This window comes from Macaca nemestrina, chromosome 7 (genome assembly GCF_043159975.1).
Source record: "Macaca nemestrina isolate mMacNem1 chromosome 7, mMacNem.hap1, whole genome shotgun sequence".
Taxonomy (NCBI): domain Eukaryota; kingdom Metazoa; phylum Chordata; class Mammalia; order Primates; family Cercopithecidae; genus Macaca; species Macaca nemestrina.
The window spans coordinates 144,986,200-145,003,245 of NC_092131.1; the positions used below are offsets into that span (position 1 = coordinate 144,986,200).

Genomic DNA, 17,046 nt, shown 5'->3' on the forward strand with positions numbered 1-17,046 from the left:
ACCCCAATATAGCATTAGGCATATAGTTAGGCATGCAATACTTCAAAAACTGAAAATTACACACTAGACATCTTCAAAACATTAAACTTTTTAGTTTAGAAAATTTCATATACACGAAAGTAGGAAAAAAAAAAAGTACAATTAACCTTCATGTTAATTGTATCACCCAGCTTTGACAGCTGTCAACCAGCTTTGACAGCTAGCTGTCAACATTCTGTTGTTCCTGCTTCATTTGTTCTGCCATCTCCTACCCCTTGTTACATGCTCCAAAACTGACAATAATCCCTTATCATGTAATAGCCAGTATGTGGTCACCTCTTTTTTCTGTTTTGAGATGGCATCAAATCTCTACCCATTATTTAATAGGCTCTTTTCTCCTGAAATAAGTTTACAAAAGAATAAATGGACTTTCTGAAACTGCTTCCAAAGAGCACTAAGTATCATCAAAAGTATAACCATCAATTTTCATGGAGAGAACAGAAACAAAGAAACAATGAATGCAGCCTGGGCAACATGGCAAAACTCCGTCTCTACCTAAAAAATATAAAAATTAGCCGATTGTGGTGGCACATGCCTGTAGTCCCAGGAGGCTGAAGTGAATTACCCAAACCTGGCAGGTCGAGGCTGCAGTGAGCTGTGATCACACCACTGCACTCCACCCTGGGTGACAGAGTGAGACCCTGTTTCACAAAATAAATAAGTAACTAAATAAAATAAAATAAAAATAAAAGAATGAATGAAGCTTTTTCCCTGCCAAGTAAGCCCTGCATAATCCAACACTCTCTCTCTCTCTCGCATTTTAACAAAAATAGGACACTACAAGTGTCTATTGACTGGGCACGGTGGCTCACACCTGTTATCCCAACACTTTGGGAGGCTGAGGCAGGTGGATCACCTGAGGTCAGGAGTTCGAGAGCAGCCTGGCCAACATGGTGAAACCCCGTCTCTACTGAAAACACAAAAAGTTACCCGGGTGTGGTGGGGGGAGCCTGTAATCCCAGCTACTCAGGAGGCTGTGGCAGAAGTGCTTAAACCTGGGAGGCAGAGGTTGCAGGGAGCCGAGATCATGTCATTGCACTTCAGCCTGGGAGACAAGAGCAAGACTCCATCTCAAAAAAAAAAAAAAAAAAAAAAAAAAAGTGTCTATTGCCTGATACTCCAAGATTAGACTTTCTTTCCACAAAACAACTATGTTCCAAACAACCCACGAAACGTAGATCACTCCGCAGGCAGCTGATGGCTTGTTAGTCTTACTTATACGCTCTTTTCTAGATTACATGGTTCAGATTCAAACAACATTTTCTCAGTGCCTACTGTGTGCCAACTAGTGTGCATGTATGTCCCTTTCACATGCTACCTTATGAGTCAATCATCTCTGGATAGCTTCCACATCAATCCAAGAGCTAGTCTTATGTTTTCTTAATCTTCGTGACTCCAACAATTCCCTAAATCACCAATCTACTCCCCAAAGGAGGACTAGATTGTTAGCCCTGGAAACCACTTGACTTGTGAAATCTGCAAGTCCAATATTTAACTCTTTGACATAACCTCTTGTTCTTATAGAGCCATTATTCTCTTATTACTTACTGCAAGTGTTCTTTCACTGCATAACAACCAATATCTTGACCTTTTTTCCAGTCACAAAGTTTAATCATGGCTTCATTTCCTTCCTTTGAAACCTGGTCTATTACTTTAACCATTCTCTTATCACTACATCAATTCTCCTATCCTTCTAATATTGACCAGTTATGAAATCTTGGGAAAATTATATAACTTCTTGAGGCTTCAGGTTCCTCAGCAATCAAATGGGAAGAATAATAGTAACAGATGCAACAGCAGCAACAATACCACCATCTGAGTATGTGGGGACTAAATGAAATTATGCTTATAGGGTCAAGTGACTGATACATGCTAGTTATTATGTAGCATCATCATTGCTAACCTATCTAACTGGCCTGCAATCCTGATCACTATATTGATTCAACCATTTGCTGTCTGTGCTTACACATGTAGTTTGCTGGGTAGTATTAGCATAAAAGTTGAAGCACATACACATCCATATAGGTTAGTATCAACAGTAATTTCTGGTCACCAACCTCAGATGGATCAACACCATTTGGAAAGCCTTTTACTTGTCACTAGAGAGTTCATGGAATTGAGAAACATTTTAAGGTCTTCTACTTCTTTTTCTTTAGAGACAGGATTTCATTCTGTCACCTAGGCTGGAGTGCAATGGTGTGATTATAGCTCTTAAACTCCTGGGCTCAAACAATCCTCCTGCATCCACCTCCAGAGGAGTGGGAATACAGGCATGCAACACCATGCCCCTTTTAAGGTCTTTTATTTCAATCAAACAACAGGTACTGTAATCTCTCTATTATAAAATGCCAGTAAAGTGGATGTGTACCCTCTGCTTGGAAACATCCAGTGAGAGGAAAGTCATTTATCTACCAAGGTTTAATATTCTACCCCATTAACAGCTCAACACATGACAATATTTCTTTTTAAAATTAAGCTGAAATCTGGAATGCTTAATTTCTACCCATTGTCCAACTTTTTAACCTTCAAAGTTACAGAAAAGTTGAATTATGCTTCAAAAACTTAAAAGATGCTCTTCATGTTACTTGAGTAACTAACTTATTAGTTCTCTGAATGAGTTGGTTTACTTATGCCTGTTCTGAAACACGTTTGCTCAGAATAGAATACAGTGCCAACTTTCCTGTTCTAAATATTATGTTTCTAATAATTCTGCCCAAGACTGAGGCTACTATTAGGTTTGTTGTTACATAAAGATCAAAATTGCTGTTTAAAACAACTAGTTTTAATTAATCCTCTTGGGGAAACAGCAGGCCAGTGTAATCATGTTACAAAGCAGAAATGATCTTGTTCTTGACATTACCATAGAACAAAAGTCTAGAAGGGACTGGAAACTTGTTAATTCACTGTACCTAAACCTCCTGCCATGAAGAGAAAAACTGTAGAAGCCTTAGGTAACCTTACAGAGTTGTAGAAATTCTTTTTTTTTAAGAGACAAGATCTCGCTCTGCCACCCAGGCTGGAGTGAAGCAGCATGATCATAGCTCACTGTAACCTCAAACTCCTGGGCTCAAGTGATCCCCCTCAATCACTTGAGCGATCAGCTTCCTGAGTAACTAGGACTACAGGTGCACACCACCACCTGCAGTTAATTTTTAATCTTTTTTTGTAGAGATAGGAATCTTGCTAAGTTACCCAGGCAATTTGAACTCCTGGCCTCAAACAATCCTCCTGCCTCAGCCTGGAATGCTTTATATATCCTGGATATCAGTCCTTTGTTAAACATACGCTTTGCAAATACTGGACTTCTAGACTGTGGCTTGCCGATTTATTTTTTTTTAACCTATGTCTTTTGATAAGCAGAAGTCTTTAGTTTTTGTTTTGTTTTCTTCCCCTAAAGAGACAGGGTCTTGCTATGTCGCCCAGGCTGGCCTTGAAATCTGTAACCCAATTTAGGAAGAACTAACATCTAAGTGACAGTAAGCCTTCCAACAGATGTTTGAGTTTTCACTGTTGACGCTTTGCCATCTTCTGTTACATTTTTCCCTCAGTATTTCATGCTTTTGGATACTACTATAAGCAGTACTATTCTGTTAATTTTATTTTCTAATTTTCACTGCTAGTGTACAGAAATACAATTAACTTTTTAGATTCACTTTGTATCCTATGATACAGCTAAAAGTACTACTTATTTTTAGAAGTCTTCTTGATGATTCCTTAGGATTTCCTATGTACACAAACATGTCATCAGCAATTCAACTTATTCCTTTCCAATTTCTATGACCTTCTTTCTTGTCTTCATACACTGGCCAAAACATAAAATGGTGAGAACAAAAATTCTTACCTTGATGCTGACATTAGGTGGAAAGCATTTAGTCTTTCATCATTAAGTATGCTGTTAGCCATATATTTTTCCATGTTTGTCTTTTATCAAATTGAGGAAGCTACCTTCTATTAGCTTGCTGAGAGATTTTATCATGAGTATTCAATTTTGTCAAACACCTTTTCTGTATCTATAGAAATGATCATATTGTTTTTCTTCTTGATGCTGTTATAATGTGGTGAACTAAATACATGGATTTTCAAATCTTAATCCAAACTTTCACTTCTGATACAAACTTACACGTGTTATTTGAGTATTGCCAGGATATTGCTCACCTGATAAAAAGAGCTGAGAAATGTTCACTCCTCCTGTTTTCTAAACTAACTTGTATAAGATTGGTATTTTTTTTTTCCCTAAGCATTTGAAAGAATTAATCATTTGAAAGAAGCCATATGACCCTTATGCTTTCTTTGTGGGAAGGTTTTTGACATGAATTTACTTTCATTAACAGATATTCAGGCCTGGTGCAGTGGCTCATGCCTGTAATCCTAGAACTTAGGGAGGCCGAGGCGGGGGGATCACAAGATCAGGAGTTTGAGATCCGCCTGGCCAATATGGTGAAAATACAAAAATTAGCTGGGCGTGGTGGCAGGCACCCGTAGTCGCAGCTACTCGGGAGGCTGAGGCAGGAGAATTGCCTGAACCCGGGAGGCAGAGGATGTAGTGAGCCGAGATAGCGCCACTTCCCTCCAGCCTGGGCAACAGAATGAGACTCCATCTCAAAAAAAAAAAAAAAAAAAAAAGATAAACATCTACTCAGATTTTGTTTCAATTTGTCTCCTTTTGGTAAGTATTTTTCAAGAAATTCATTTATTTAATCCAAGTTGTCAAATTTACTGAATTAAGTTATAATGTTTATTATATTCTTAATGTATATATGATTCACAGCAGTAACCTCTCTTTCATTCCTGGTACTGGTAATTTGTGTTCTTGTTCCCTTCTCCTTGTTAACTGATCTAGTTAGGGGTTAACCTTATGATTTAGTTCGAATAGCCAAATTTTGATTTTGTTAGTTTTTTCTATTACATTGATTTCTGCTCTTATTTGTAGTATTTCCTTCTTTCTATTTATTTTAGGTTTACTTTGTGCTTCTTTTTCTAGCTAAGTTCTTAGGGTAGAACCTAGATCATTCACTGTACATCTTTTCTAATATAAGCATTCAAAGGTACATTTTCCTTCCAGGCACTCGTTTAACTGCACCAACACGTTTTGTTATCATATTTTCATTATTATTCAGTTAGAAATACCTTCTGAATTTCCTGTGGTTTCTTTTTAAAATGATGCGTCATTTAAACATGTTGCTTAACTTCTGAACATTTGGTGTTTTTCTAGATATCTTACTGACATTGCTTTTTGAGACAGAGTCTTGCTCTGTTGCCCAGGCTGGAGTGCAGGAGTGCAATAACTGCTCACTGCAGCCTTGAACTCCTGGGCTCAAGCAATCCTCGTGCCTCAGCCTCCTGACACCACACTTGACTAGTTTCCTTTTTTTTTTTTTCTTTTTAATTTTAGTAGAGACACAGTCTAACTATGTTGCTCAGTCTGGTCTTGAACTCCTGAGATCAAGTGATCCTCCTGAATCGGCCTTCCAAAGGGCTGGGGTTACAGGCATGAGTCACCACACCCAGTCTTATTGACTTCTAATATAACTTTGCTTTTTATTAAACTTTTATTTTATATTCAGGGGTACATGTTCAGGCTTATCATATAGATAGACTCGTGTTGGGGTGGGGGGGTTGTTGTACAGGTTATTTCATCACCCAAGAAGTAAGCCTAGCACCCAATAGTTATTTTTTTCTGATCCTCTCCCTCCTCCTACCCTCCACCTTTAAGGAGGCCCCAGTGTCTATAGTTCCCCTCTGTGTCCCTGAGTTCTGATCAGACTTCTTACTTAAGTCTTTTGTGTCCAAAGAACATACTTTGTATGGTTTCAAACCTTTCCAATTTACTGACACTAGTTTTATGGACCAGCATATGATTCCAGCCTGTTAGTGTAATGTGTGCCCCTGAAAGGAATTTATGTTCTTCAGTTGCTGTATGCAGAGTTCTATACATATCATTTAGGTCAAGGTTGTCGATAACTAGTTAATTTTGTTCTACATCTTATACTAAATTTTTTGTCTAGTTATTCTGCAAACTGCTAAGACACAAGTATTCAATTTTTCAAGTATGATTGTCAATTTGTTTATCCCTCTCTTTAATTTTATCAATTTTTGTTTTGCTTCATTTGTTCTGAAGCTTTCTTATTAGGTGTATACACATTTATCATTGTTATGTCTTTCTGATGTATCAACTCTTTTATTATTTTACTATTATAAATGTCTGTATATGATACTGGGTATAACAGGAAAAAAGAACAAGGAAAAACCAAATGGTATAAGCTTATTTCCAAACAACTAAGAGTTAAGTAAGGCACAGTTTTTAAAGTTGTCATTTTCTCAAGGGTGTAATATCTGAACTCAGATGAAACTTCACACTTTCTGAAAAAAACCAAGACCCTGCCATCTTCTACATTTAAATACTTAGAGAAAAACTTAAACTACTTGAATAAATATTTGCTTAAGAGGTATAAAGGAAAAACTTTGTTATACTGATAAAGGATTTTTCACTTAACTGGTAGTTTTTAAAGTAATATATCTATTGTTAATAAAGATGCTGGCTTCTATGCTCTGTGTTTGATCAATAAAAAAATTTAATTGCAGAATGATCTATCAGTGTTTCCAGTAATACTGTGACATGAGTTTCTTTTCAATGGCTCATCAGTTAATGTGATTGCTGTGAATGTAATATGAGGACACTCATTTAGCAACATATTATTACATCATCTTAACATGAAGTAAGGCCCATCAGGCATTATTAAATTAGTCTGAATTTTGCAGTATGTCAGCAGCATTTTATGTACATTAATAGCAGAGTTAATGCCCCTTGGGGGATTCTGTTGAAGAAAAATGGTTTCAACGTGGTATTTGGGTATCATTTTAGAGTCACTATTTATATTTCCTTGGATTTGCTTTTGTCGCTTGTGAATAGGTAAGACAAAATGGCAGCGTTAAAGTGTATTTTTTGTCCCTCCTCTGACTCATTATAATAAATACTGTTTGGAATACGTGTTTTTCTTTGAATAGTTTGTCCTTGCTGCAGAATAATGTTTCCACTCTGCTGAATTTTAGGCTTCCTCTCTGGGGCTCACAAATTGCTTCTACGAATTCTTAAAAAAAAAAGGTATCTTTCTGTCATTTGAGTATCTTTAAATCTTGTATATAGCAATATTGTTATTTTGTATCAAACATTCTAGTAGCCTTGTTCTTCTCTTTTCCATAGGCCTTCCTGATCTCTCCAGAATATTTATAAACTGTTTGTCAAACAGCAATCATATAGTTTCCTCTAAGGATAACTCCTATTGGCTTATACAGAGGAGTTGGCATGTACAGAGGAGTTGGGTTTCTCAAAGCACGAACTCGAGTCCATGTGAATCAAAATCACCTGGACATTCGTTAAAAATTTAAATTCCCTCTGGGAGTGGTGGCTCTTGTCCGTAATCGCAGCTCTTTGTCAGGATGAGGCAGGAAAATTACTTGAGCCTAGGAATTTGAGACCAGCGTGGGCAACACAGTGAGACCCCATCTCTAAGAAAGAAAATACAGAAAAATTAGCAGGGCATGGCGGGTGCATGCCTGTAGTCTCAGCTACTCAGGGAGGTATATGAAGACCCAAATTACCTTTTGTTATGTGGGCCACATGAATTTAGAAATTTAATATTATGTATTTATTTTTTGAAATGTTTTCACAAGCCCATACACTTTAACTTTCAGAGACCTACTACGTAGGTGGAAGCAGAAACTGCTTATCTTATCTTTCAGATGAAGAAATCAATGCAGAGATGAGACTTGAACCTAGGTCTCTTGACTAAACCTTATATCCCTTGAGCCCAGGAGGTCTTGTGAGCGCCACTGTACTCCAGCCTGGGTGACAGAGTGAAACCCTGTCTCAAAAAAAAAAAAAAAAAAAAAAAAAAAAAGAAAAAATTCCCTATCTCCTTCTCAAACAAATTAAAATGAAGGAAGGTAATAAGGGCACAGAGTTGAAATCTGAGGGATTCCTATGCTAAAGTATAGTCATATAGCCAAAACACTCAAGCATGAGTTTAGGTTTCCCACTTGCTAGATATGTAACCTTAAGCATAATACCTTACAAGAACCTCTGTTTACTACTCTGCAAAATGAGTTGTTGTTAAAAGAATTAAATGTGATTATGTTTAGTTCAATGGCTAGTTCAGTTAGTGCTCAGCAAATGGTAGCAAATGTTATTACAGTGCCACACATTTAGATTTAAAATAAATGTCTTTTGATATAAGAATTAAATCTGGTACAAATGCACATTAATCCTTGGTAAAAACTGTTAAGATTCCCCTTTGCAAAAATGGACAATTACATTAATAGAACTTATTGCTGACTCTAACTAAACAGCAATACCTTTGCCAAGAGGGTATAAAAATGTTGAGTGAAAACATTTGAACATAATAAAAACATTAATATAAGCATGGACTATGATTTTAGATGTAGCTGTGGTCTCAAAAAGCTTACAATAGTGTTTTCCTCCCCCCTCAAGTTTAGCAGTAATGTTAACATTAGACCAGTGGCTCTCAAACACTTAGGTATCTTAAAAATAATATTAAAGATCCAAAATATCTTTTGTTATGTGGGTTACATGAATTGAGAACTTTAGAATTATGTGTTTATTTTTTGAAATGTTTTCATAAGCCTATACAGTTTAGCCTTCAGAGATCTACTAAGTAGGTGGAAGCAGAAACAGCTAATCCTATCTTTCAGATAGAAATCAGTGCAGAGATGGGACTTGAACTTAGGTCTCTTGACTCTATAAACGTTTTGTCTTACCCCCCTCAACTGACATTTACTGACCTTCTAGTGTATGATCAGGAACTGAGAAGAGCACTTTCATATATCTGATAAGTAAACAAATTTGTTATGGTTATAAGGTATTCTTATACTATGATAATACATATAAGATTCAACACTGCCTAACTAAGCTGCTGTCTTATATTTAAGATGAAGATGAAAAGACTTTTAAGGCCCTGAAGCAGGGTGGCAGACAAGTTAACTTAATGATATGTCACAGACGCAGTCTGCAGAGCTTACAAGCTTAAACCTACATGATTCTTTGTAGTTACTTTTATCAATCATTCATTGTCCAAATGATATAACTTAGTTTGGTTATTTATTTATTTATTTATTTTTGAGACGGAATCTTCCTCTGTTGCCCATGCTGGAGTGTAATGGTGCAATCACAGCTCACTGCAACCTCCGCCTCCTGGGTTCCAGCAATTCTCCTGCCTCAGCTTCCCAAGTAGCTGGGATTACAGAAGCCTGCCACCATGCCCCGCTAATTTTTGTATGCTTAGTAGAGACGGGGTTTCGCCATGCTGGCCAAGCTGGTCTCCAACTCCCAACCTTAGGTGATCCTCCCGCCTTGGCCTCGCAAAGTGCTGGGATTACAGGTGTGAGCCACTGCGCCCGGCTGCAACTTAATTTTTAAAATTTGGTGTACTCTGAAGAGATTCAGAAGAGTGGTGGTTAGGTGGCCTACAAAACTCGCACAATGAGTACTATAGCCAAGATCAGAAATTAGATCCACAGCCTCCAGTTTAGGTCATTTATGAACTAAAATTCAGACTATGAAATTCAAACAGTAACTTCTTAAAAAAGAATGAGCTCTGATATCAACTATGAATTGCAGAAATATTACAATCACCAATCCACATCTGATATAGACCAAAAAAGAGGGTATTTTGGTTTTCATCAATGGATATTGCTAAAACTATACAGAATAAATCGTATATCTTGGTTGGCCTTAAAGTACTGTTACCTTTGAAAGAGGTCAGAAAGGTACCTTAATGGAGGCTAGATGTTCAACTGCTGCTTTTCCATTTTTTACTGTGATCTGAATAAGCACTTACATTCTTTGGTTCTCTGCAATTTTTAACTAGGCATGATCAGTATGCTGGTAAATGTTTAACAACTGTTTAAGAAAATGGAAGCCCTGAATTGTAACATTTTTGGATTTCCACAGTGTAAACACTTCCTTGATGGCAATTTTTTTGTTTTTATTTTTATTTTTAGAGATGCAGTCTTGCTACATTGCCCAGGCTGGAATTGTACTACTGGGCTTAAGTGATCCTTCTGCTTTGGCTTTCCAAGTAGCTGGGACTACAGGTATGCACCACAGTGCCCAGCTCATAATAGTCAATTTTAAGATACCAGTGTGATGTCAACCATGCTTGCTAAATTCCTAAAAGTTTAACAGATTTGGCTCTTGTGAGCTAGTAAGAGCTGGTAAAGCAAAACACTGGCTATGACACAATGCTAATCTATATATATTTTAAATGACTAGGATAAAATAAAGCTAACCATAAATGGAAAATAAAGCAATCATTAGTAACACTAAAACTTTAAAAAATCACTTGGATGAAAATAGAATAAGACTGCTTGGTCTGAAGCCAAGAAATCTGAGTGTTGGTCCAGTTACTACCCCCAACTCTACGATACTTAACAAATCACTTACTCAGACCATGCCTATTTGCCATTAAGGACATGGGAATAGATGATCCTTAATTTTTACAATATATTGATTTTCTCTCTCTCTTCCTTCCTTTCCTTCTCCCTTCTTTCTCTTCCTTCCTTCCCTCCCTCCCTCCCTTTTTTTCTCTCTCTCTCTCTTTCAGACAGAGTCTCACTGTCACTCTGGATGGAGTACAGTGGCACAATCATGGGTCACTGCAGCCTTCAACTCCTGGGCTCAAGTGATCCTCCTGCCTCAGCTTCCCAAGCAGCTGTGACTACAGGCATGCACCACTACACCTGGCTGATTTTTACATTTTAAGTAGAGACAAGGTCTCACTATGTTGCCCAGGTTGGTCTCCAACTCTTGAGCTCTAGGGATTCTCCCACTCTAGTCTCCCAAAAGTACTGGGATTACAGGCGTGAGCCACCGTGGCCAACCTACTACAATACATTATTTTATAATGGGAAGGCATATCACAAAACAGGATGTTATGTAAAACTCTCTTAGAGGCACAATTATGAAATACGTATTAAATGGAGTATTATTAGCACAGCAGTTAAAACTGGCTCACATGCCCATGCCTGAAATTAGGGTAGGCCCTCATGTAAAGCATGCAGATGGCAGAAAACAAATTTAATATGTTCTGCCTTTCCTTTCTATTCTTTTTGGCTTGATTCTGATGGGAATCTGCAGGTGAATTGTGTGTTCAGGATTCTCAGTCTAAAGATATGAGGAAAAAGGCAGAGAAGATGCCCATTAGCAGAAGCACAAAATGCTAGAGAAGGTGGACAGTTGAAACAAAAATTCCAAGTCGGGGAGGGTGTGAAGCCTAAAAATTGGTAGACGCAGGATTGAAAACAAAATGCTTCCAATATTAATGATCAGTTTGACATTACAGGATATTCAAGCTATGCAGATCAATCATGTAATTTTTATGTACCAGCAATTATGTTTTCTGTGAGAAAATATGCAAGAAAAATTCTCAGAAATGACAGGCATTTTGGAAAGGGGTAGAAAGATAACTGCTACTTTGTTTCTAGTTAAAATGGAGGTGGGTTATGAAAATCTTTGATGATAAAGACAGCCTGGTAAACTGGGGAACTGAAACAATTTTAAGCAGAGAGAGCAAAAAAACAACATTTAGTTACAAATTAAACAAACAGTAGTGAAATAAATTCATAATTTCTATCTCATCTATTAATAGAGTCTTTATGTGTTTAAAAACCATCTCATTGCTTTTTTTAATTATTAAACTTACTTGACAGCCTGGTAATCCAGTATCTCTGCTGTACAGGGAAAATGAGCCTCTCTCTGATGTTTTTCCTATAAAACAAAAAAATTAACTTTATATAAAACTCCTCATTTATTGACAATCAAAATTCTAGACTATTCATGGTAATTATATTGCAGTTTAAAAATAGAACAAATTAGAAATAAGAGGATACAATCCAATAATTTGTAAAAACTTGCTATCGTTTCAGTCAGTCTGAGTCAAATTCTGGGCAGGATATAGTGACTCACGTCTGTAATCTCAGCACTTTGGGAGGCTGAGGTGGGAGGACTGCTTTAGTCCGCTAGCTCAAGACTAGCGTGGGCAATAGTGAAGCCTGTCTCTACAAAAAATAAAAAATTAGCATGGTGATACATGCCTGTATTCCCAGCTACTCAGGAGGATGAGGTGGGAGGATCACTTGAGCTATATAAAGTAACATGTAAATACTTTATTTTCAATGTATAGTATTTTAAAACACAGTTAAAAGAATGAAAAAGACATTTATACAGCCAACAATATGGTCCATGTACCCACTAGTTAGAATGTTTTCCCATGTTTGCGTCAGATTGAACCTTCTTCTCTTCTTTCTCTCTCAAAAATTAATACAGTATTGGGCCGGGCACAGTGGCTCACACCTGTAATCTCAGCAGTTTGGGAGGCGAAGGCGGGCGGATCATGAGGTCAGAAGATAAAACCATCCTGGCTAACACGGTGAAACCCCGTCTCTACTAAAAATACAAAAAATTAGCCAGGCATGGTGGCACCCGCCTGTAGTCCCAGCAACTCAGGAGGCTGAGGCAGAATTGCTTGAACCCAGGAGGCGGAGGTTGCAGTGAGCCGAGATCACACCACTGCACTCTAGCCTGGGCGATAGAACAAGACTTTGCCTCAAAAAAAAAAAAAAAAAAAAAAAAAATTAATACAGTATAGACATAGCTCAAACCACACCTCTGGATAACTATTATCATAATATTGATGTGCATATTTACCATGTATGTTTTGTACTCTTAAATATATATTCATATTCTCGAACAATATACATTACTGTTTGCATTTAATACATTTAACAGATGGAATTACATGCTATTTATCTTGAAACCTGCATTTCCATATATTATGTTTTGAGCTATGTGTTCATAACAGATCCCTAGTTTGAGTATCTTTACTGCTATACAATGTTCCATTATACAAATAAAACCAGTTTATATATTCCCCTACCGAAAGATAGTTTTTATATTTGTTTGTCATGAGCAGTATTGAAACAAATATCCTTGCACGTCTTGTAAACACACACACACACACACACACACACACACACACACACGTCCCTTCAGGATAGACACAAATAAGGGAAACTGGTAGATTAAAGGATGCTAACTTTCAGCTTTACAGGCATTGATTACCTTACTATTCTCAGAAGTCACCATGCCCATTTATATTCTTCCCAGAGACATGTAAGAATTCTTGCTGTGGTGGGGGGCAGTGGCTCACGCCTGCAATCCCAGCACTTTGGGAGATAACATGCCAGAGGCAGGCAGATAACCTGAGGTCAGGAGTTCAAGACCAGCCTGGCCAAAATGGTGAAACCCCATCTCTACCAAAACTACAAAAACTAGCCAGGTGTGGTGGCACACACCTGTAATCCCAGCTACTCGAGAGGCTGAGGCAAGAGAATCATTTGAACCCAGGTGATGGAGGTTGTGGGCAGTCAAGATTGTGCCATTGCACTCCAGCCTGGGCGACAAAGTGAGACTCATCTCAAAAAAAAAAAAAAAAAAAAAAGAATTCTTATTGTGACTATACCCACTGATACGGTTTGGCTGTGTCCTCACCCAAATCTCACCTTGAATTGTAGGTCCCATAATCCCAACATGTAGTGGGAGGGACCTAGTGGGAGGTAACTGAATCATGGAGGTGGTTACCCCCATGCTGCTGTTCTTGTGATAGTGAGTTCTCACAAGATCTGATGGTTTTATAAGGGGCCTTTCCCCTTTTACTTGGCAATTCTTGCTACTGCCATGTGAAGAAGGATGTTTGTGCTTCCTCTTCTGTCATGATTTTGAGTTTCCTGAGGTCTCCCTAGTCATGCTGAACTGTGAGTCAATTAAACCTCTTTCCTTTATAAATTACAGTCTTGGGTTATGTCTTTATTAGCAGCGTGAGAACGAGCTAATATACCCACAGTTCAAAACTTTCATGGCCAAGTATCAGGAATAGAATGGGCCAGTTCTTGAGGGAGAATGGATGTTAAGTCTCACAGCGTTAACAGTAGGGTACTCATTCATAGGTATTCAATATACTAAGCGAATTTGCAATGTAGCATTTTTGAGGTTCAGTAACTAACGCCCCCAAACATGGTGCTTTGACATGCTGGATTGAAGCAGCAGCCTCAAGGTCTGTCTAAGTCATGCCCTCTCCACCAGACCCCTCCCCACAATCTTCTGTTTTTTTGCAAAGCACAGAATGAAGTTGTTCTCTGAAATTCCCTATCTATTTAGAAAGCGGACCTGCCAAAGAAGAACACAACTGTCTTCCCTGAGTTTCAATTATTCCTTCTATGCCAGTCATTCTAAGTTGGCATTTCCCTTCAGTCTCTGCCATCTTCTTGTTCCAAGAGGATTTCTGATCCATTTTGATTAGATGCAGGGAAGGCTGTGTATGTCAGAATTCCAAGTGTACAATCCTGTAATGGTTTTATTTTGTAATAACTAGTTTTACTTAATTCATTTATTTATTTTGAGACAAGGTCTTGCTCTGTTGCACAGGCTAGAGCATAATTACATAATTACAGCTCACTGCAGCCTCCAACTCCTGGGCTCAAGCAATCCTCCCAAATCAGCCTCCCAAATAGCTGGGACTATAGGCGTTTGCCACCACGCCTAATTTTTTAAAATTTCATTTTTAGTAGAGACAGGATCTCACAGTATGGCCTAGGCTGGTCTCAAATTCCTGGGCTCAAAAAATCCTCCTACCTCAGCCTTCCAAAGTGCTGACGTTACAGGTATGTGTTACCACGGAGGCCTGGCATTATTATTACAAGGATTATTTTCCCTATCTAAAGGGTTAATAGATGTCAGATTTAGAATTGTAAAACTTCTACATCAATTAGTCAGCATGACATGTATACTTTAATGAAAATGATACTAGTCCATTTCTGAGGCTTTTAAAAAATAATTATGTATCATATCAATAAACAATTTTCAACATCCTATTCACGTGTAGAGTTTTCTTAATTAGTGAACTACATTTTTTATTGATTGATTTTTTTTGAGATGGAGTCTCACTCTGTCACCCAGGCTGGAGTGCAATGGCATGGTCTCAGCTCACTGCATCCTCCACCTCCTGGGTTCCAGCGATTCTCTTGCCTTGGCCTCCCAAGTAGCTGGGACTACAGGCGTGTGCCACCACACTCGACTAATTTTTGTATTTTTAGTCGATAGGGTTTCACTATGTTGGCCAGGCTGGTCTCGAACTCCTGACCTTGTGATCTGCCCACCTCAGCCTCCCAAAGTGCTGGGATTTCAGGCATGAGCCACCACACTCAATCATGAGTTAATAATGTATTGTATTTTGACTCAAATGTCCTAGTAAGAACTCTTAAAAAAAAATGTTGAGGTGGAAAAAGGAACAAGGTTAGAGGTGAATATTAGCTCTGTTTTTAATAATGTACAGCTTTTAAATACAATCTTAATTATCTGTGTGGAAGCTACCCACATAATAGGTCACTTTAAAAAACCTAAAGTTTTAAACTTACTTTCCTGTGCTTATTAACATTCCTAAAATTTCTTATCCTTTCATAAAGGACATTGAATTCAGAGAGAACGAAAACTAATTTAACATAAGCTGAAGATGTTGCAAAGTAAAAGTTTCTTCTGAAATGAAAGTTGATAGCTTGTTTTCAAAATGATACTTAATCTATTCAAATAAGAATTTGAAATGCAAATACATTTTTATTTCACCTTTCATTTATTAGAAACTAGTTATTTTCTTAAGGGCTTATACATTTGAGTATCCTTGAAATATAATAATGCATACTCAGTCTAAGACTTAGGAGGCATTCATTTTTAATTCTTTCAAAATTATTTTTCACAAGAACTATTTTCATGAGTTAAAATTAATCATATACATTGTCTTTGTTTTATCTCAGGCATCTGACGTCAAAAATCTTTGGCAATTTTTAAACATAAAAATACATGAACGAAGTATACAGACAATTTTAACTGGTCAACTTCAGCTGAAAACTGTTTAAGAACTACTAGTAATGTAACACATATCTAATTTTCCTTGAAGCACCTGTGAAAAAATTATTACAAAGAACTTTCTGGGATAGTCTAATACAGGGTTTTTACTAGACCCTTGTGTTGTGGGGGTGTGGGTGTGTATAGGTATGGATGTGTGCACATGTGCATGAGCCTCTTGAGCGGACTTCTCAGAATCATGATTATAAATGTACAAAACAAAATATAAGTATTTTAATGTACAATGCCATGTAATTGTCAAAATGTTCTTTTAAAAACCTCGTATTTCCTATAATTTATTAACACATTAATAAGATTTAGCAGCAGGACTAATAATAATTTGAAAGCATAAATAACAGTTTAAGATACCTGCAACAATTATGATATGAAAATATCTATTGTTCTACTGGTGACAAAGACTGTAGGTACTGTCTGGACTATTTTGCTATCCTTATTCAAAATGGAAGGCCATGCAAACTTTCACTTAGAGATTGGTAAAAATAAAGATGACAATTTTTTCCCATTCAAGTTCATTGATTCTCCTTCTGTCCTGGGATTCTCTGGACCCCAGGTTAAGAAACCCAACTCTAGTAGAATAGCAACATATTACTGGAAAATATACAAGAATAATACATATATATGTATATTAAACCATTAGATACATAACATGTGTGCAAAGGTATTTTAAGTAGCTAAACTTACATGGTTTACATTAACCAGATCCAGCATTTTCTGACCTAAACTAAAAATTGCTCAAGAAACGACAGATAATTTTGACTAACTTATACAGTATTTAAAACATTTATTCAATTTATACAGTATTTAAAACATTTACTCAAGAAACAGCAAATGACTGAAGTTCATAACATTATTTTCTCCAGACATATAAACTCTTAGAGGCATTAGTTACCCTAACAAATATTCTCAGACTTAAAAAAAAAAAGTTATCTTGCTCTACTTAGTTGCAACCTTTCAATGCTTACAGAAATACAAACTATTGCTATTCTTTTGACATAAGATACAATGGGCAGTCAAAT

At 37.2% G+C, this 17,046-nt stretch overlaps 1 protein-coding gene across 7 annotated transcripts in view; it reads right to left on the reverse strand.

The window, feature by feature from the left end:
* The window catches only part of LOC105489751 (transcription factor 12), a 366,026-nt gene that overhangs the window by 113,528 nt on the left and 235,452 nt on the right, over nucleotides 1–17,046 (reverse strand). For all 7 annotated transcript variants that reach the window (XM_011754809.3, XM_011754800.3, XM_011754791.3 and 4 more), the window contains one exon: nucleotides 11,757–11,821. In XM_011754809.3, the coding sequence (XP_011753111.1) occupies nucleotides 11,757–11,821 (65 nt within the window). The remainder of the gene's footprint in view (nucleotides 1–11,756; nucleotides 11,822–17,046) is intronic.